Here is a 23,160-nt window from a genome sequence, read left to right on the forward strand (position 1 = left end):
GGAGGACGGCGATCATAAGATGGGAGGCGCCAGTCCAAGAAGAGTGACACCCCTTGGACAGGACCACTCGGCAGGTGAGTATAACAAAAGTTATTTTTCTTCGCTTACAGGTCAGGTTGGGGCTTATCTGCATCATGATAGAAAGCTCGTATCGGCCAAACCTGGTGACAGGTTCCCTTTAACTGTTTGGATAAAGTCTTTACATGTCCATCGTGATATGTCATCACTGGAGGGTAGGATAGAGACCAGGAGGACACCACGGAAAAGGTAACAATGAAGTTACAGGCACTTGTAAAAACTTTTATTTTTGCTTATACAAAGTACTTTGCATAAGTTTTAGGCAGATATGGAAAAAATGCTGCAAGGTAAAAATAGATGTGCTAGGCCACATTGAGTATATGGTGATTTTTTTTACCTCTGTATTTGTAAACCAAAAAAGGAATGAAGAAAAATTGAAAAAGTGGCGACATGTTTCTATCATACTTTTCTGACTGTGCCGCTCCTGGTTTTGGCTTACAAATATAGAGGTAAAAAAGCTCACCAAATACTGAAGGTGTGCACTTTGCTTTAGTAGTCTTTTATCAATTAGCAAAATAAATAGAGAAAATCAAATCAATATTTGGTGTAACTGCCCTCCGCCTTCAACACAGCATAAATTCTTCTAGGTACACCTGCACACAGTTTTTGAAGGCACTCATCAGGGAGACTGTTGCTTACTTCTTCTGTGGATGTAGGCTTGTGCAAATCATTCTGTCTCTTTATATAATCCCTGAAAGTTTCGATACTGTGATTGTGACACTGTGTGAGTCATATAATTTACAGATGCCTCCCTAATGATATCACACGATGGATAAGTATCTCCCTGTGTTTCTCAGCATTGAGGATACCTTTAACCTTCATCAAATCCCTAACTGAAATTGCAGAAATGCCCTACACTTGTATGAACCACCACCATGCTTTACTTTTGCCTGCAACCATTATTATACTGATCTCTAGTCCTTCAGTAAATAAACTGCTTTCTGCTAAGTTCAAATGTTTGACTATCAGTCCAGTGCACCAGCTGCCTCTTTTCAGCACCCCAGTTGCATTTTTTTTATGCATGGTTGAGTTGTGTTGCCTTGTTTCCAGGTCGAAGGTATGGTTATTTGGCCTCAATGGGGAGGGTGCAGCTGTGCTGGGGGAGAAAATGGCTAGAAGGTTGGAGGAGTGTTTAAACTAGGGACGGGGGGGAGGGTATTCCTTTTATAGGAGGGGAAGACGGTGCATATAGAGACCTGGGCACAAATAATGACATTGGGGGTGGGGTTAGAACAGTTAATAATTTAAGAAAGAATAGAGGTACAGAGAGATACATAAAGTGCATGTATACTAATGCCAGAAGCCTCGCCAACAAGATGGAGGAATTGGAGTTAATGTTGTTGGAACATAATTATGACATGGTGGGGATATCTGAAACAGACGAGAGCCATGACTGGGCGGTTAATTTACAGGGATATAGTCTGTTCAGAAATGACCATACAAATAAGCGAGGGGGAGGCGTGTTTATATGTAAAATCATCCTTAAAACCCATCCTTTGTGATAATATATATATGAATCTAATGAAAATGTCCCTGTGGGTAGAGATAAGGGGAGGGGGGAAAAATAATAAATTACTGATAGGGGTTTGTTACAAGTCTCCAAAAATAATGGAAGCAACAGAGAATATCCTCATAAAGCAAATAGATGAAGCTGCGACTCAAGGAGAAGTCATTATTATGGGGGACTTCAACTACCCTGAAATACATTGGGGAACCGAAACATGCAGTTCCAGCAAAGGTAATGTGTTTTTGACAACTATGAGAGACAATTACCTTTCACAACTGGTTCAGGACCCAACAAGATGGGGGGCACTGCTAGTCCTAATATTAACCAACAGGCCAGACCACATATCAAATGTAAGGGTTGGGGGGTCACTTGGGTAATAGTGATCACAAATTAATAAGTTTTCATGTATCCTTTAATAAGATGTGTAGTAGAGGGGTTACAAGGACACTAAACTTCAGGAAGGCAAGTTTCCAACGGATGAGAGATGATCGTGGTGCAATTAACTGGGACGATATCCTGAGACATAAAAATTCACAAAGAAAATGGGAGACGTTTATTAGCATCCTGAATAGGATCTGTGCACAATATATACCGTATGGGAATAAACATGCGAGAAATAGGAGGAAACCACTATATCTAAATAGTAGGTAGTGATGAGACATTAAATAAATACAGAAAATTAAATAAATTCTGTTAAAAGCAAATCAAAACAGCAAAGATTGAGACAGAGAGACTCATTGCCAGAGAAAGTAAAAATAATCCCAAAATATTCTTTAACTACATAAATAGTAAGAAACTAAAAAATGATAGTGTTGGCCCCCTTAAAAATAGTCTGGGTGAAATGGTGGATGAGGATGAGGAAAAAGCCAATATGCTAAATGACTTTTTTTCAACAGTATTTACACAAGAAAATCCCATGACAGATAACATGATCAGGGATAAAAATTCTCCATTAAATGTCACCTGCTTAACCCAGCAGGAAGTACGGCGGCGTCTTAAAATGACTAAAATTGACAAATCCCCGGGCCCGGATGGGATACACCCCGAGTACTGCAGGAATTAAGCACAGTCATAGATAGACCATTATTTTTAATCTTTAAAGATTCCATAATAACAGGGTCTGTACCACAGGACTGGCGTATAGCAAATGTGGTGCCAATATTCAAAAAGGGGACAAAAACTGAACTTGGAAATTATAGGCCAGTAAGTTTAAGCTCAACTGTGGGTAAAATCCTGGAGGGTTTTCTAAGTGATACTATACTGGAGTATCTGGAGAAGAATAACCTTATGACCCAATATCAACATGGGTTTACAAGGGACCGTTCCTGTCAGACTAATCTGATAAGCTTTTATGAAGAGGTAAGTTCTGGACTGGCCCAAGGGAATGCAGTGGATGTGGTGTACATGGACTTTTCAAAAGCTTTTGATACGGTGCCACACAAAAGGTTGATACATAAAATGAGAACAATGGGGATAGGGGAAAATATGTGTAGGTGGGTTAAGAGCTGGCTCAGGGATAGGAAACAAAGGGTGGTTATTAATGGAGCACACTCGGACTGGGTCACGGTTAGCAGTGGGGTACCACAGGGGTCAGTTTTGGGCCCGCTTCTTTTTAACATATTTATTAATGACCTTGTAGGGGCAGAGAGTAGAATTTCAATATTTGCAGATGATACTAAACTCTGCAGGGTAATCAATACAGAGGAGGACAATTTTATATTACAGGAGGATTTATGTAAACTAGAAGCTTGGGCTGATAAATGGCAAATGAGCTTTAATGGGGATAAATGTAAGGTCATGCACTTGGGTAGAAAGAACAAGATGTATAATTATGTGCTTAATTGTAAGACACTGGGCAAAACAGTCACTGAAAAAGACCTGGGTGGACGACAAACTCACATTTAGGCTGAGTTCACACGTGGCGTTTTTTTCGCGTTTCTGCGGCAGTTTTAACCGCGCGCGATTTTGCCGCGAAAACGCAAAAAATAAGCATCCCATGCATTCCTATGGGATTCCGCAATGCTGTGCTAATGCTGCGGTTTTTACCGCGGCGGAATCGCTTCGCGGTAAAAACCGCAGCATGCTCATTATTTTGCGGAATCGCGGCAATCCCGCACTCATAGGAATGCATTGTTCCGCTTACTTCCCGCATGTGGCTGTGCACACCATGCGGAAAGTAAGCAGAACAATTGCGGATGGTACCCACGGTCCGGAGGAGAGGAGACTGTCCTCCGGGCTCTGGGTACCATATCCCTGTAAAAAATAGAATTTAAAATAAAAAATATTGTTATTCTTACCTTCCGGCGTCCCGCGCAGTATTCCCGCCTCTCTCCACGCTCCTGGTCCCAGTAATCCTTTGCGAAAATGCCCGCGATGACGTCCGCTCTCGCGAAGTCTCGCGGTCATTCGCGCGACGTCATCGCGAATTACCGCAAGACGTCGCGATCCCGCGAGAACGGACGTCATCGCGGGCATTTTCGCAAAGGATTACTGGGAACGGCTGCGCAGGACGCCGGAAGGTAAGAATAACACCATTTTTAATTTTTTTTTACATTCTATCTTTTACTACTGATGCTGCATAGGCGGCCTCAGTAGTAAAAAGTTGGTCACACTTGTCAAACACTATGTTTGATGAGTGTGACAACCTGTCAATCAGCTCTCCAAGCGATGCTACAGATCGCTTGGAAAACGCTAGCATTCTGCAAGCTAATTACGCTTGCAAAACGCTAGTTTTTCCGCGGGAAAATCGCGGGAATTTAAAATGCGATTTTCCCACGGAATGGAATTCTGGCGGTAATTTCCGCGAGAGTTCCGGTACGTGTCCACATAGCCTCAGTGGCCAGTGTCAGGCAGCTGCTGCAAAGGCAAATAAAATAATGGGATGCATTAAAAGAGGCATAGATGCTCATGAGGAGATCATAATTTTACCTCTATATGTCACTAGTGCGACCACACTTAGAATACTGTGTACAGTTCTGGTCTCCAGTGTATAAGAAAGACATTTCTGATCTAGAGCGGGTGCAGAGAAGAGCCATCAAGATTATTAGGGAACTGGCGGGTCTGCAATACCAAGACAGGTTATTACACTTGGGGTTATTTAGTTTGGAAAAACAAAGGCTTAGGGGTGATCTTATTACAATGTATATATGAGGGGACAGTACAAAGACCTTTCTAATGACCTTTTTACTCTTAGACCTGTGACGGGGACAAGGGGGCATCCTATACGTCTGGAGGAAACAAGGTTTAAGCATACTCACAGATGCGGATTCTTTACTGTAAGAGCAGTGAGACTATGGAACTCTCTGCCATATGATGTTGTAATGAGTGATTCCCTACTAAAATTTAAGAAGGGACTGGATGCCTTTCTTGAAAAGTATATTACAGGGTATATACACTAGTTTCCTTAATATTGCATTGATCCGGGGAGCTAGTCTGATTGCCGTATGTGGAGTCGGGAAGGAATTTTTTTCCCCAATGTGAAGCTTACTGTTTGCCACATGGGTTTTTTTTGCCTTCCTCTGGTTCAACATGTTAGGGCAAGTTAGGATAGGATATGGGTTGAACTAGATGGACTTAAAGTCTCCCTTCAACCTTAATAACTATGTTACAATTCTTCCACTTCTGGCCAGACTTCTCCAAATAGGTGTAGTTGACTCCCACTAGTTGCTGTTAGTTCTGCATTGATGGGTCTTTCATTTGCTGCACTAAATTTTTTTGGCTGACCACTGTGTTTACGGTCCTCAATGTTGCCCATTTTTTGGTGCTTCTTCAAAAGAGCTAGGAGAGCACATCTTGAAACCCTATTCTGCTTTGAAACATTTGTGAAAGAATGGTTGGTTCTAATAAGCTCTATTTAAGTATGGTATACAGGGTGGGCCATTTATATGGATACACCTAAATAAAATGGGAATGGTTGGTGATATCAACTTCCTGTTTGTCGCACATTAGTATATGGGAGGGGGGATCAAAATGGGTGGTGGCCACGGTGGTCATTTTGGATCTAACTTTATTTTTTCCAATGGGAAGAGTCATGTGACACAAACTTATTGAGAATTTCACAAGAAAAACAATGGTGTGCTTGGTTTTAACATAACTTTATTCTTTCATGGATTATTTACAAGTTTATGACCACTTATAAAATGTGTTCAAAGTGCTGCCCATTGTGTTGGATTGTCAATGCAACCCTCTTCTCCCACTCTTGACATGGATAGCAACACCGCAGAAGAAATGCTAGTCTAAGGGGGTCAAATTCCTTGTAGGAATGCTCGAACCTGACACCCATAATGTGATGGTGCACCATCTTGCTGGAAAAACTCAGGGAACATGCCATCTTCAGTGCATAAAGAGGGCGCCACATCATCATGTAGCAATTTCAGATATCTAGTGGCATTGAGGTTTCCATTGATGAAGAATGGCCCCACTATCTTTGTACCCCATATACCACACCATACAATCAATTATGGGTGTCCGGTTGAATGTCCACCTTAGACTTATCTTTGCGGTCATCTGAAGGTAATTGTCTATGCTGTGAACATACGAGATGTGCAGCATCTGAAACAACGGATACTGGAAGCCTGTGATAACATTTCTTCTGCGGTGTTGCTGTCAGTGTGTCAAGAGTGGGAGAAAAGGGTTACATTGACAATCCAACACAATGGGCAGCACTTTGAACACATTTTATAAGTGGTCATAAACTTGTAAATAACTCATGAAATAATAAAGTTACGTTAAAACCAAGCAGGAGCGTGATGCTGGGGAGCCATGAAGGAAGCAGGAGGGAGACCATCAGAAGATGGGAGGCACCGGACCAGGACCTGCGACACCCATCGAACCGGACTCAACCTCCCCCCTGCCCCGGGCGAGTATAATAAAATTTTTTCTTAGCTTTCAGGTCGGATCGGGGGCTTATCTACAACATCATAGAATGCTGTAGATAAGCCATGAAAGGCGGTGGAAGTATCTTATATCGGCAAAGACTGTTGACAGGTTCGCTTTAAATGTCGCCAACACTTTGCTAACTTAATTACTGCAACAGGTTTACAAATCCCCTCTGATATGATCAACACAAAATCTGTGTGTTTGGAGATTCATGGCCACCTAGCTGCATGTAAGGCTAAAATCACAAAGCACAATGCCAAGTGTGCATTGGAGTGGACTTTGGAGCATTAGAAACGTGTGACAAGTTACACTCTTTCAGAAGTTTATCTGACTGACTGCACTGTGCTAACTGTAAAGTTTGGAGGAGGGATAAAGCTACGGTATTTCTTTTTCTTTTCAGGGGCTGCCCTGGGTTCCGAAGGATAGGTGAAGGGAGATCTTAGTGCCACAGCATACCAAATCCTTTTGGACAATTGTATGCTGCAGACTATATGGGAATAGTATGGAGAAGTCCCTTTTCTGTTCCAGCATGACTGTACCCCATTGCACAAAGCAAGCACCATAAATGCATTGTTGGCCGAGTATGCTGTTGAACTTGAAGGGGGGGGTTGTCCACTACTAAGATAACTGCCTCTCATTCCTCATGTTTGGCCCATTAAAATAAAAGCACCTATACTCACCTCCCATACCAGCACCATTTCAGCAGTGTCTGGCACTTGCATTCCAGGGCTCACATGAGATTGTTATGTCAGGTGAACTCTGTGCCCAGTCCCCAAACTCACGAGAGCGCCAGGAATGGCATCGGCACGAGGAGAGTACAAGTGTTTTTATTTTAACGGAGGCAAACATTCAGATTGACAAGGGGTTGTCCTAGTAGGACAACCTCAAACTCGTCCACACAGAGCTCTGACCTCAACCCGCTCATACACATATGGTGTTAACCACACCAGAGGTAATGAGACAGGCTCCCTCCAGTGATTCACTAAGAAATATGAAAATGGGGTATGGTGTCAATGAAGGTGCTCATTACACTATGGATTTTATGAATCTGTGGCAACTTTTTGGTGTACACGAGTAGTGAAAAACATTTTCCAAGCCACATGCATTTACATTTCAAAGAAAAAAAAAAAAACAGTAGGGCCATCATTTTCCTGATCTCTATTTCGTTAAAATTCCTTTCCCTCCTTCCCATCCCACTCCCAAATAGTAAGTAATAAAGTATACCCAGTAATGATTGATAACATTCAAATTACAGGAAACTTATCTTCAATTAATGGAAGGAACAATCGAAAACTAAAATGTTCCTGTGGTGGAACAATCAGTGTGGACGATTACTCACAATTTTCAAGGAACAGCAGATAAATACCAAGTTACTGCATGTAATTCTAGGCATCAGCTATAATCCGGAGACCAAAATAAAAAAGATACAAGAAGTTTCATCTTTTGATTGTGAAATTTTATTCTATTTTTTTTTCCTCAAATTTGTTTTTTTGAACAACCAACAAGAAACAATTATATTAAATAAACACTGAAAATATTCTACACGTTTTCTCATTTGCGGCTACTAAGACGACCTTAAATTATACACCGTATTGGGAATTCAAATATTCTGTTTGTGATGCTCTTAGGAGTGCTGAAAGCAAAAAATTGCCAACCTAAAACAAAAGCGTTAACTGTGCGCTTCAGGGAAGCGTTTTATTTTTATTTTTTTACCTCCATAAGCAAATGTACGATAAGTGCAAAATATCACGGTTATTTCTACAAAACATAAAAAAAAAAAACCTCGAAGTCTGTCCAGCCTTCAATCTGTATATACACTGCATACACTAATAAACTTCCAGATAGTACAGTGTATGGTTGGGGTTAGCAGCGTAATGGATGGCGTCAACCAAACTTCGTAAACATTTTTTTTTTTTAAAAAAAGTACAAAAATATATAACAAAATAATGAAAACATTTCATGAACAGCTCATGTGGGTCACAACTAGACTGGCTTTGCAATGTGCCGTTTCATCAAGGAACCACATTCCCCGATTCATGTCAAGAGAGCGAACATGCAACAAAAGCCTCACCCCACCTGATATAAAGTGATGCCCTTCAAACAAAAAATTATGATGTCATAAGGCAAAATAGTAAGCTGGCTAGAATGGTCTTGACTTTTTTAGAAGAAAATTTTGGCAAATATATACTATATAATATATAGAAGCCCAATATGGGAAAGGTGAGTGTCCAAATATTAAGAGGCAATTATTGCTTTTATAAATGGGTACGTTCCTCCAGATATACTGTACTTAGATGTAATAAAAAGGCGAAAAGGTAGCAACAACAAGACCTTCTCACTAGCCAGTGTGTTGATAACTGAGTGAGATGGGGGCGACATAAGACGTATGTACGTATATTATAGGCTTATGCATTTCCTGTTCACTTCTTTTGAGAGCATATACATAAAACCAAAATATGCCCAGTTCACCGGAGCTATACAGGAGACATTAGACATAACAGCTGGAAACATAAAGTACAAACAGTAGCAAGAAATATACAGCATGCATTTACATCTATTCACATTGTTACAAAAGCGTAGCTTAAAACAAAAAAATCCAACTGTATAAAGCAGGCAACCCACCTGTAGGATATGTTTGATAACTAATAAATTAAGACTCTTCGGTTACAGCAAATACATCCTCACTTTTTTTTGTACACGTTTAAATATATATTTACACTATTTACTGAGATTTTCATTTTGAATATTATACATGCATTAAAAAGGATACTAAATACAGGTCACAAAATGACTTTTTAGCAATTTTATGTGGAGTAAGAAAATAGTTTAAATGTGTGAAATACTAAACTGCATTTAATCGTATGTATAAAGAGAAACAAGCAAACCATAGATCGGAAACAATAAAAAAAAGAGGATTAAAAGAAAAGCTGAAAGCAAAAACGAAAAAAATAAATAAGTTAAAAAAAAAAAAAAAAAAAAAAAAAAAAAAAAGAAGTCCCCTCACCAGGAGGAAGTTTGGAATTAAAGGCGCTAAGGCTAGTTACAGCATTGAGATTAGCAAGGTTCCCGGATGGGAAACATATTTAGTAATGGTGTTTAAGAGCACGGCGAGCCATATGGAGCAATCAAACAGTCTACTTTTGGTTAAGTGCAGTAGGAAGACACTAATTGTGTTTTGGGAAGGAGAAGATATAGACACCCAAAAGAGAAGTATAAAAGGCAGACTTAAAAAGGAGTTATCGGGCACCTTTCAGAGTAGAGCATCAGAAGTGAGTGGCGCCAGTGAGGTTACGACCCGCACACCTGCCGAGACGAGGGTACAATGAGCAGACGTTGTGCATCTACCCTTATCTTTAGGCTAGGACTGGTACCCAATGTCTACCAATTATGTACACATCGTATCAATGGCATCTCTCATTTCTAATGTGGAAGTGAGTGGCGCCAGTGACGTTACGACCTTCACACTTGCCAAGACGAGGGTACAATGAGCAGAAGTCATGCATCTACCCTGATCTTTAGAATAGGACAGTTGCTCAATGTCTGCCAATCATGTACATATCGTATCATCGACATCTCTCATTTCTGATGTGGAAGTGAGTGGCACCAGTGACGTTACGAAATGCACACTTGCCGAGACGAGGGTAGCAGAAGTAGAGCATCTACCCTGATCTTTAGAATAGGACAGTTGCTTAATGTCTGCCAATCATGTACACGTCAGATCATCGGTATCTCTCATTTCTGATGTGGAAGTGAGCAAGTGTGGACGGCGCCAAGTAATCAACAGATTCCTTCCCCTTTTCCAGTTAAAATTCAAGCCGCAGTCCCAGTGTGTGATGCCAGCTTTACATTTCTAGACCTGTACAACATATTCATGTATTAATCACAGTGTAAACCATCACTCTGTAATCAATGCCAAAAGTTATGAGAATGCAAACCATCCAGCCGTAGGGAAGTTAGGATATAATCAAAGTGGCTCATCCTTCAGTGTGACTGATTTCCATTGATTTTGCTTCATACAGTCTAAAAAAAAACATTTCTCTGCAAACAAAGCAGTAGACTCCGATTTCTGCTTTTTTGTCATTCCTTCTGATGGTTTCAGAATGGCTGTAGAAGTAGCCAATTTGTCCAGTAAAGTAGCCATGTTTCAGATCAGGGGGAGCGATTTGGCGTGTGGAGGTTTTGTACCTTTGCAAATATTCTTAGCATAGGACGCTTTGTCATTACTACTTTTTCTTGAAAAGATGAAGAAAATTTAAATAAAAAAATACAACTTTTAATTTGTCCCAACATACTGAAATAGAAACCAGTCACTTTCTCCCTTCTAAGCCATTTACCGTAGAGCACTTGGATTCAGTTTTGGTTCTCCCCAAAAAACGACATGTTGCCCCTATATGGCTCAGATAATAAACATCTCATCTTCACAGATACAAGTGCCATGCAAAATAAATTAAGGATCAGATAGCAAAACGTACATGTAAAAACTATTCAAAAAGGTAGTTTCTTTCTTTAAAACCATTCGTATAAACAATTTATAATACTTTTTTTTTTTGCTTTGTTTTCTTTCTTTTTTCTTTTATATACAATTAAAGGTCCAAAACTATACATCTAGGATTTCTTCTGCAGTGCCTCCACATCGTAATCTATATTTTCCGGTCCTCCAGCTGATAGTAGGGTCCCACAGGGCAGATAAAAAGATGTATATCGTCATAGACTCTCGGATGAACCATGCAACTGCATAGTCCAGTCTTGAAAAAGGAAGAGACCCTCCCTGATGAAGACAAAAAAAAAAAAAAAAACCACATAAGAACCCGAGCAAGGGCAAGGTCATTTTCCAAAACGTTATTAAATCATGCTTCATCACCCTGTAAACAGTAATGCAAGGTAATATCTGATAACCGTAAGGAATAGCCATGTGAGGGGTGAGTAATATAAAGAATGCACTTCCTGACACCTTGTCTACCATACTAGCTAAAACATATGATCAATGTGCAACATCATAACAAAAAAGCTAAAAATGTGTGTTTTTCCCCCTCTTGGAGCTATATTGCTATTCCCATCAGACACACACCATAAAGACAAGGCTATAATGTAACTAATGCAGATTGAATTGATACTTTTTTAGAAAAGAATGTATGTTCTCATGGTTCAGTGATCACCCACTGACGTTATGTGCTAATGAGGCGCAAGTACAGGATAGATGGACGTGGCACTTGGCCTTCTGCTGCATGTCTGGATATTCGCCGGTCTCTTACAGGTCACTGATTTTTCAGTGACATGCTTCCTCTAGCCAAAACGTCATGCAGGCACTGGTCAGTGCTGTGGTCGGCGCATGCACAGATCGATTTCACAACTCAATTACATCATGTAATTTTAATCTTTCAAATACACTTTATAAATGAAATCCAAAAGAAAACATTTCAATAACCTTCTAGAAGATGTCCCCCTATGCTGTTTCTGAAGAAAATCCATATTCAGTTCCACAAATAATGAGAATAAGACTTTAAGGGTAGGGGCAGCGCTTACACAGCATGCGCGCTCCTGTCTGGATCCCATGCACTGTATGTCAGTGCAGCGGCAGGTTACGTCAGTCACATAGTGCACAAGCTCTGTCAGCTGTGAGTTCGTCGGCACACAGCTCCACCGCCGGTCAACAGGTTCCTCGGTGCTCTGTGACATCGGCACTTCTCTGTGCAGCACACAAACATGCAGGACAATCAACTGACAGGGCAGAAGGGAGCTCAGTAACTTCAGGACTTTCCCACAGTGTTTACCACACAGCTACGTCTACCCTGTCAGCTAATTCCTGTGTGTGCTGTACACTGAGAAGTGCCGATGTCACTGAGCACACAGGAACCAGCTGACAGGGCAGAAGGAGCTTCGTAACATCACCACTTCCCCACACAGTTACTTCTACCGTCAGCTAATTCCTGTGTGTCTGTGCTGTACACTGAGAAGTGCCGATGTCACTGAGCACACAGGAACCAGCTGACAGGGCAGAAGCAGCTTCGTAACATCACCACTTCCCCACACAGTTACTTCTACCATCAGCTAATTCCTGTGTGTCTGTGCTGTACACTGAGAAGTGCCGATGTCACTGAGCACACAGGAACCAGCTGAGAGGAGCTGTGTGCTGAAAAATTCACAGCTGTCAGAGCTTGTGCAATGTGTGACTGAGGGAACCTGCCACTGCACTGACACAGTGCCCTGGATTCAGCCAGGAGCTTGCATGCTGTGTAAACTCTGCTCCCAACCTTACATATGCGAAGCTGAACATGGATTTGTTTCAGCATAGGGGGACATCTTCTAGAAGGTTTTTGAAAGCTTTTCTTTCAGATTTCATTTATAAGGTATATTTGACATATTAAAATCACTTGCACTACATTATTATTTAATAAAAATTGAAACTACAGTTCCATTTTAAGTCTACCTTCAACCTTAAAAAATATTAAACCAGGTGAAAATTATCTTGCTTGGCAATCTGTGTGAGATTGTGGCAGGCACAGTTAATGCTGAAGGAGGCGCATGCACAGTAACTATTACATGACGAAACTGAGCAGAGATTGATCTGTGCATGCGCGGCCCGCTGCAATTAGAGCGCATGTGTGAGATTTTGGCCGGAGGAGCAGGTCACTGAAAAAGTAGTGACCTTACAGTCAGAAACCGGAGGCAAAAGAAGAGGCCAGCAGATAACCATACTGTCAGGTGAAAACCAAGTGCAGCTTCGAGCCCCGGTGAACTTATGCCTCATTAACAGGTAACAAATGGGAGATTACTAAACAATGAGGACATGGATTTCTTCTAAAGAGGTTCCATTACGGCCATGTCTTAACTTTACAATCTAAAACCATTCTGACAAGTCCTCTTTAAAGGGGTAGCCTTAATTTTGAAAGTTATCGAGTTATCCGAGAGGTACAGGATAACTTCCTGATCACTGGGGGTTTGACCACTAGGATCTCCAGCAAACCCAAGAACCAGGGCTCTTCCCATGTGAGCGGTGGTCAATGTGCACTGCCCTTTCATTCATTCTTACGAGAGTAATGCAGGAAGTAGTAAGTGCAGCACTTGGCAATCTTCAGAGGTCCCATTAAGAATTAACAGAGCAGCAGTTCAAGTGGGGCTTTTCAGAGCCCTGGTTCTCAGGATCATTGGGGATCCCAGCAGTCTGAACCCCAGTAATTGAGAAGTTATCCTCCAGGATAGGGGATAACTTTCAAACTTGAGAATACACCTTTAAAACAAGTCAAAAGATATATGACACATATTGACGTACTGACATTTAAGTTAAAAATGCACTGAATAAAAAGTAACAATGTTAATAAAAAAATTAAAGAAAATTTTAAAGAAATGGAACGCTACCTGGACACCCCGGAGCTGAACGTAATCAAATATAAACCAAGCTAAACAGTGACACATAAAGAACACCATGATATCCCATCGGAAGATGTGGTGTGCAGCCCAGCCGATTATTAAACTGGAAACAAAACATTCAGAGATGGGTTCACACACGATTGTGGCAGGTACCATGTTGATCCTGAGCTTCGTCCATCTGTAAGGAATGCACACAATAAATTAACTTTGATTTCGTTTTTTCTTTGGATCATAGAAAAAGCAGTGTGACATAATGCTTAGGGGACTGCAGCCACCAAGTTTGGTCAATATACTGAAAACCAGAAATCTGGAACTACCGCCATCAAAATGTTTGCACTGGATAACCATAATAAAAAAGAGCAAGCACACTTACCTGATCATCCTAGACTGAAACTGAGATATGGAGTAACAACCAGAATTTTGCATTGCAACTTGTGTAGCCATAGAAAATTTCCAGCCCCTAAACAGAAAAGGATAAGAAAATGAACTATTAATATGGATAAATAAGGTACGTTAAAGGAGTTGTCTGCTTTGGTAATACTTTTAGAGAACAATCAGCTAGCCCTTTGCTTGTGACCCCCTATATAAGCTAATGCTACATCTTGAGTTGGGTGCAAGGGTGTTAACAGCCACGGGACATGCAGACGCAGGGACTCGAATATATTACTCGAGCATGCCTGGATAACCCCTTATCAGAGCATGTTCCTTCATCACTAATCTCCATACATTTATCTTATTTTCCCAACTTAAGAAGTTCTGCTTACGCAGGGTATAAGTATTATACAATTATATGTATGAGGATTATCCTACAAACTCCACAATTCACACCTTGGACTTTGATATGTTGCAAAAATATTCGGTGATACTGGTAAAATAAAAATTGAGAGTTATTAAAAACAAAATAAATGAATTCCGAAGTTTTAGGAGGCCAAATGCTTCCTCTCTCACAGTCCTGTCAGAGACCCGTACTTACTAAGCAATGATGGTAAACGTTACCAAGAACAATTGAGAACAAGAGATTAAACAATCATTTATTAATCATATAATAATTTATATGGCCACATAAAAGATACGATTGACAAATCGGCATTTTCTAGTCTGCCGTTTGATCATTCGATAAAGATCAGGTAGGAGTGATCGTTCTACCGATTACTGCCCCACATAAAAGAGCCTTAACCACTGTGATCCCTGTAGGATTTCTGCAAGACCATACATTTCAGGAACACATAGAAAATCCTGCTGACTGATCAGCAGTGTGGGTACTTCGGTCCGCAATTAACACCTTTACAATTGAAACAGCCCAGACACTGAACACACGGCTTACCGGTCTGCTATTGCCTTGGCCATAAAATAATCTTCGGCTATGTACTGTGCAAATGCAATAAGTCCACCAGCCTGGTCCAGAATCTCTTTTCTCATCAGACATGACATCCCCGTTACACACTTGAAACCAGTAACATTGGCAGAAATGTATGATCTTGGATGGGAAGTTCCAAAATAGACCTAAACCATAAAAAACAGGAGACTGTTACACAGATTATAAATCTGCAATTGTAGAGCTGTCATGAGCAACAGGAATTTTACAGTCTGCCCAACTACATTGCATACAATTGACTAGATATGTTTAGGGAACTTTGGTTTAAGCATGCCTACTGTCCATTCCCTTTAACCAGCCATAAAAAGACAGAGGAAAAACAGATTTCTAAACAGTATGCAAAGTGTCTAACAGTAGGTTCTGTGGCTGAAAAACAGTATGCATGTGTGTGCGTGCATTCATGTGTGCGCGCATTCACATGTGCGAGCGCGCATGCATGTGTGCGAACACGATAGATATCTATATCACAAAGTAAGGAAGGATCAGCTCCTCAGTCAGGTTACATTTCACAATTCTTACAAAACTCTAGTAGATGAAAACAATACTTCTATAATCCCACATCACACCTAGGTGTAACCAATAAAACTAACTATAGTTTCTAAAAGTGTTTCAATCAACATCCATTAAATAGAAAATGGATACATATGTCTACTTTTGACATTACGCTTTTACAAGTTGGATTAATCCAGTAAAAAGTATGCAAAGAATCCATTGATATTCGTGTTATACTCCATAAAAGGGACACATTCATTAAACTGGTTGTCCACAACTTTTTAGGACGTTGAAAATAGATCCATGATGGACTTAACAGACACCACTCCAAACAACCCCTAGCCCTATGCTGAGCAGCTGTCAGTCAGAGCTGGGGGCTGTTACTGCCGCTTTAAACACAGAGCGGTAACTGAAACCGTGCCGGACGCATCGCTATGACTAGAGGACGAAAGCTGCCAGAGGGAATAAAGTCAAATTTCCTCCCGGCAGCTGGGCTCTCAGTGTAGGCGCCGCATGGTGTCAAAATGTCATTAACCTGCAGATTAACCCTATATCTGCAGATTAATAGCGTTATTGTACAAGACAGGTTCCCTTTAATTCTAAATCCATGAAACACTAGAAAAAAAAATTTCACTTGCAAGGTAAAGACGACAAACGTAACATGAGAAATGTTGTTAGACAGGCTATGGACCGGTCACCACAAAGGTATTTTTCCTGTAGTACTAGGCTACCAAGCCTTCTGCATTAGCAGAGCTGTATGTGGAGGAGCAAGACCGCTTCAGCTGGATTCCACAGTGCCTGACAACTGAGGAGCTCTGCACAGAATGTGTGTCGAATCAAAGAACGAGCAGGTCATTTGTGCTCACAATAGAAATTTACCTACAGGAAAGATGTACTGTATATCTTTGTACCGTGTTAGCCAGTTAGCCATTAAAAGGTATCAACTACTGAGGACTCTCAATCCTGAATATTTTTCTTAGAAATATACAAGTACTTTACATATCAAAGCTGCTGTGTACCAAATATGTGGCCAGTGAGCGACTGTGCCGGATCTGGCATGGTCACTCACATTACACGAGTCAGCTTGACCACAGAATGCTTTTCTTCGGCACTTCAACAGGGCTCTTAAATGGAGTCTGTCAGCACAAAATGACTGTTTACACCAAGCCCAGACGCTCGGTGCACCCTTGGTTTGGCCAAACCATAGCAATGGTATAACGCATGCAAACATGGCTTGGCATCGAGAAGTTTTTATGTCTGTGATATATATTTTGTGATTACGTGTGTTCTCTGTCTAATATTTACATTTGTTTGTGATCTGAAACATTTCAGTGTGACAAACATGCAAAAGAATAAGAAATCAGGAAGGGACAAATTTTTTCACATAACTGTATATATAGAAATGTTAAGGTATAGCAAAATCCATGATGGGCGATCTTAGCAGGATGTTCAGATGAGCATATTGTAGGGACGTGTGCTGTCCAAGTAAAAATCGGAAAGGAAACTGATCAATTTAATTCAATAGTGCTGTCCAGATGACTTTGGTCATGTCAAAAATAAATAAATAATTCTCCTCCAAGGATCACATAAGAATCGACTATACAAGCCTAAGGCCTGTTTCACACTTCCGTTTGTTTCCATCAGTCAAAATCTGCCATTTTTTTTGGCGGATCCGTTTTTTTTTCCCATAGACTTGCATTAGCGGCGGATTTTGACGGATGGTCGTCCGTTGGATGCGTTTTTTGACGGATCCGCCAAAATTTTGGAGTCCGCTTTTAGTGTGCAAAAAATAAATAAATAGGATCCCTCATGGATCATCTCATTAGTGTCCGACTTTTAGTTACATTGCCAGTATTAACCTGGGAATCTGTATTTGATCATATACATTGTAAAATGTGGAAGCATAAAAACGGATACCACGCAGATGTAAGATACCGACACACTGATGACTATCGTCCGAGTTTTCTGGATGATATTTTCGATGATCTGACTCTGGCCTAATAACAAATCTGTCAGCTCAAAATTTATGCCCAAACCAAGCCCCCCTGACATAGTTGAATAGTTCTGCGCATTTTCACCACAGCCTCTTTCTTCATTGACAGCTCTGGCTGTACAGAAAAAGGCAGAGATGGAAAAACAAGTGAGAAAATGCACTGGATTACTCGGCCATGGCAAGGGGGCTTGGTTTGACGTTTTGTGATGACATACTCCATATAAAAGGGACCGTCATGGACTTTGCATCTCCACCCTGATGTGTCTATATACTATAGATTAAAATCATATGAAGACTGGGTCAGTAATATGGTAAGAAAAGTTTCCGAGATAAAGAGGCACAGATAAAACGGAAGCTTCTTGATACCAGTGCTTTGCCATGTTTGCATATATTACATCATTGTTTAAGAAGGAAAAAAAAAATCCTTGTCTGCTTCGGAATGTGTCACACACCCACATATGGCGGCCACCTCGCACAACTCGTTCTGCACCCTGTCTCGGTAAACTTCAGCCCAGAGATTATCACAAGCCTAAAATGCAGCTTACCTGCTCTAGCGTAGCAGCAAATCCTTGTCTGTCCGCCACATAAGGAAGCCCATGGACTAGGCCAACTTTTTCTGTCATTTGATTGGCCATGTCTGTGAGGGTGTCTGGTTTCACTGAAATGAAATAAAAAAAAGAAAAAAAAAAAAAAGAAAAAAATAACTACTAGGAAAAGCTTTGACAACAGAAGAATTAACTTACATAATTAGCATATCAGAAAAATGGCAACCCTGGCAGCTACCTGCCGCCAACAGCCGAGACCCAGGATTTCCATTTTAGGGAGCAGCTACTTTTACAAAGTGGTTTTCTACACCCTAGACAATTGTTGGAGTAAGAAAAAGCAAAAAAAAAAAAAATACAAAAAACGAGGGGTAAAAATAAAAAAAAGGTTAACTAACACAAAACACTTTTTGACGGAGGCACTCATGGGCATTTTTTCTTTGGATGTCTACATGGTCAGCCAAGAATTACCCAGCCTACAAACTTTCTTGACAGTGAAAGGCTTACAATCCTAAATGCAAGAACAAAAGGAAGTAGAACAACCGAGTCGGTTAACTGATAGGGAAGTTGAAAGGGAGAGTGCACCATAAAAGATTTATTGGAACTTTTTGTAGGTAAACTTCCCACAAATGTCAACAAAAAAAGTTTTGTGGCTTGAAATACACAGGTCCTGAAATTAAGAAAATAATAATAATAAAAAAAAAAAAAAATAGCGTCAACCCATAATGTGCTCTTTGTGGGCAAAAAGTGTCAAATGGCTTCCAAATGAGGGTGAAGGTTGCAGCTTTCCCATATGAGAAGAGGGGCTTGCTCCACATTTTAACTACAATGCAACTATTGCCCCAAGGTGTTAAGGCCCTTTTACATTTAGCGATGCACCAGCGATCCGACCAGCGATCCGACCCGGTCAGGATCGCTGGTGCATCGCTAAATGATTGCTAGTGAGCTTTCATACAGAAAGACCTCACAGCGATGCAGCAGCGACGCAGCGCACGATACTTACCATTCACACACAGCGATCCTGCCGTCCTCCCGCCCACCTCCACGCGTCGCTCGTCGTCACAGCAGGAAGCGCCCGACGAGAAATGGAGCCGGACATTCTCACGCGATCAGCGATGGACAGCGGGGGAGCCGGTCGCTGGTAAGTATCACACATAGCGATATCGCTAGAGATATCGCTATAACGTCACAAAACCAGTGACGTTTTAGCGATATTGCTAGCGATATCGTTTAGTGTAAAACCCCCTTTATTTGTAGCCCTCTCTAACTTATCACAGCATTTTGTCCATTCTAACAAGCCCCAGACTATCCAGGTCACCAGAAGTCTTTGACACCGACATACGGCTGGGAGTGTGGTTTTGTTTGCAGGGAGGAAACCATGAGAAACATTGTGCACTAGGAGGATATGGAAGGATAAACAGATCTTATCAAGTCCCGCTGGTCTAATAAAGCTCATGAAAGCAAAGTAGAGCCAGAATTTGTTCTACAGGGACCTCCAGTGAGTACATAAAAATGGAAAGATAAGCAATACTGGAAGCTACTGCAGTCATTCTGGGCCCCCTCTGGAGAGCACGCCTACCCTGGGACCTGGAGATTGCCCAGACAATGAAATTATCGTTTCACACAAATTAAGGGAATCCCTGGAAATTATTGGATTCCAGCAAAACATTTTCCAACATACCTTTAATCCCACTGTCGCAAATCCAGATCAGATCATACTTGGCAAGTTCATATCCAGGCATTAGATTGTTTATTTTTGGGTTAATGCCAACCTTTTTACCACCTAGGGAAAAAAAAAAAGACAAAATATTTAATCAGACTTCATTCACTTCCCTTTAAACGTCCCACTGCCGACATCCTGGTAAATTCATAGAAATTTAAAGGGACCGTACACATCAAACTTTTAGCCAAAACGGTAGTTTTGCAGATACCCAGTATATTTGCACTCTCCATTTGGCATGTGATCTGGATCTAGAGAGCAAAGAAAAAGACCCATTTTCAGTTGTTTGAACCCACCAATATCAGCCAACAGCCTAATGTGTATGGAGACCTCAGGAATCTCCCTGACAGATGTCAGGAGAGAGGAGGATCTGAACTGCTTAAAAGGGGGTTTACTCAAGAATAAAAAATTATTTTAATAAATAGATCTTGGAAAAATAATCATTTCCACAATTGGATGTATTTTAATAAAGTGTCCCTGTGCTGAGATAATCTTAATCTTAAAATGTTCCTGTGCTGAGATAAGCTTATAAATGTGCCCCTGCTGTGTCCTGTGTAATGGCCGTGTATGAACATGGTTTGATCATGCCACAGCTCTTGGGCAAGCAAAGAGGAAGCAAAAGAGAGTATAGAGACAGGACAGCAGGGGATCACAGCTGATTCTTTGAGGTAAAATATTGATTAAAAACAGGCAGTGAAATGTTTTACCTCACAGAAAGAACCAGCTGTGATCCCATGCTGTCCTGTCTGTATACTCTCTTTTGCTTCCTCATCAGTCCAGGAGCTGTGGTATGATCAGATCATGTCCCTATACGGTGAGACACAGCCATTACACAGTACACATCAGGGGCACATTTATAAGCTTATCTCAGCACAGGAACATTTTATTTAAACACATCCAATTGTGGAAATTATTATTCCAAAAACGATTGATTAAAATGAATTTTTGTTTGTGTGAAAACCCATTTTGCTTCTACAGCCCATCCTTTTGTTCCACCTACAGAGAACTTGTTGCAAACCTGAGCGTTCCTATGTATGGGGGAGTCGGGATAGATGTCGGCTGAAAGATCACTTGGCCGACTGCTATCTAATGTGTATGGGAGGCTTAGGCTGTCCCAACGCATCTCCGCGGCACCTTTATATCTCCAGAAAGGACACTTACATTCACAATGTTGAATATTCTCTCCCAAATACCATCTCTTAGGGATGACAGGAGGCAAGAGGCCACCATAGACACTGAATTGTCAAATGGTCTCGCCAAAAATGGCAAGTTCGGACAACTGTGCTCCAAAAAACACATAACGAGAGAGCAGATTTTGACAAAATATACGGCCTGCAAAAAAAAAAATTAAAAAAAAAATTGAACTTTGTTCCGAGTTCGCTTCGGTTTCACAAATAAAGTTTTCCTCCCGTGGCACCTAATTCAGAACAGTATATATGGGTCTGTACATTCATTTTACAAACCTAATTTGCAACAGTGAAATATTTTTGCATGCCTCAGTCAGTTTAGCTCAAGAAGACTGACAGGAAATTATGGCAGGGTGCAGTGGGTGCTATTAAATATTCATTGCTGGCAAGAAAAGGCAGGCGGATTCAGGCGAAGCATTTTTTTTTTTTTTTTTTTTTTTTTTTTTTTTTTTAAGAGCTCAGCTGTTCGTGTGAGTCTTAAAAGTCAGATTTCCTGAGAATGCAGACACTGCTGTGGGATACAGCAATGAGAAGGGTCAGTGAGTTTTGCTGTCATCAGCAACACCTTCCGGGCATTAACAGCAACTAAGAAAGGGGGGAGGGGATAAATTTATGCAATATATACAGTTGGGTGAAATTCATGATTTCCTATTCTTTTGCATGTTTGTCACACTTAAATGTTTCAGATCACTAAACAAATTTAAATACTAGACAAAGATAACACAAGTAAACACAAAATGCAGTTCTTAAATGAAGGTCTTTATTATTAAGGGAAAAAGAAATCCAAACCTACAGCGCCCTGTGTGAAAAAGCAATTGCCCCCTAAATCTAACAACTGGTTGGGGCCACCCTTAGTAGCAACATACTGCTGTCAAGCGTTTGTGATAATTGGAAATTAGTCTTTTACAACACTCTGGAAGAATTTTGGCCCACTCACCTTTGCAGAATTGTTGTAATTCAGCCACATTGGCAGGTTTCTGAGCATGAACTGCCTTTTTAAGGTCATGCCACAGCATCTCAATCGGATTAAGGTTAGGACTTTGATTAAGCCACTACAAAGCCTTAATTTTGTTTTCCTTAAGCCATTCAGAGGTGGACTTGTTGGTGTGTTTTGGATCATTGTCCTGCAGCATCTTTTTGGTACACAGCAGTATTCATGGTTCCATTTACCACAGTAAGTCTTCCAGGTGCTGAAGCAGAAAAAACAGCCCCAGACCAGGACACCACCACCACTATATTTTACTGTTGGTATGATGTTCCTTTTCTGAAATGCTGCATTACTTCTACACCAGATTTAATGGGACATACACGCCTTACAAAAAGTTCAAATTTTGTATAGTCAGTCCACAGGGTATTCTTTCAAAAGCTTTGGGGCTCATCAAGATGTTTTCTGGCAAAACTAAGAAGAGCCTTTATGTTGCTATTGCTCAGCAGTGGTTTTCGTCTTGGAACTCAGCCATGTAAGACCATTTTTGCCCAGTCTCTTTCTTATGGTAGGGTCCTGAACACTGACCTTAACTGAGACAAGTGAAGCCTACAGTTCTTTGGATGTTGGTGTGGGGGTCTTTTATGACCTCTTGAATGAGTTCTTCTGCGCTCTTGGGGTAATTTTGGCCAGCCTGTCACTCACAGGAAGGTTAACCACTGTTCTATGGCTTCACCATTTACAGTATGGATAATGGCCTCACTGTGGTTTACAGTCCAAAAGCTTGAGAACTGGCTTTATAACCATTTCAAGAATGACAAATTTCAATTATTTTGTTTTTCATTTGTTCCAGAATTTCTGTGGATTGTCACATGCTATCTAGCTTTAGGCCTACTTCACTTTGTCGGGGGCATGTCCTATTTAAGTGATTTCTTGACTGAGAAAAGTTGTGTCAGTAATCAGGCCTGTGTGTGGCTAGGGATATACTTATTATAATATATATATATACACACACACAGGTGTTTCTCACATTAGATTATCAAAAGGTTAATTTCAGTTCTTCAATACAAAAAGGTGAACTCAATATATAGCGTC

At 40.8% G+C, this 23,160-nt stretch overlaps 1 protein-coding gene across 1 annotated transcript in view; it reads right to left on the reverse strand.

Moving 5' to 3' along the window:
- Positions 1 to 7,897: 7,897 nt before the first annotated feature.
- UGCG (UDP-glucose ceramide glucosyltransferase) overlaps positions 7,898 to 23,160 on the reverse strand; it is a 45,688-nt gene continuing 30,425 nt past the window's right edge. Inside the window, exons 4-9 of the mRNA XM_073549700.1 lie at positions 19,915 to 20,016; positions 18,237 to 18,349; positions 15,156 to 15,334; positions 14,205 to 14,291; positions 13,820 to 14,009; positions 7,898 to 11,231 (exon numbers count right to left, since the gene is read on the reverse strand). Coding sequence (XP_073405801.1) covers positions 11,061 to 11,231; positions 13,820 to 14,009; positions 14,205 to 14,291; positions 15,156 to 15,334; positions 18,237 to 18,349; positions 19,915 to 20,016 — 842 coding nt within the window. The 3' untranslated portion in view covers positions 7,898 to 11,060. The remainder of the gene's footprint in view (positions 11,232 to 13,819; positions 14,010 to 14,204; positions 14,292 to 15,155; positions 15,335 to 18,236; positions 18,350 to 19,914; positions 20,017 to 23,160) is intronic.

Source organism: Dendrobates tinctorius, unplaced genomic scaffold (assembly GCF_039654945.1).
Source record: "Dendrobates tinctorius isolate UK_male_01 unplaced genomic scaffold, ASM3965494v1 ptg000160l, whole genome shotgun sequence".
Classification (NCBI taxonomy): domain Eukaryota; kingdom Metazoa; phylum Chordata; class Amphibia; order Anura; family Dendrobatidae; genus Dendrobates; species Dendrobates tinctorius.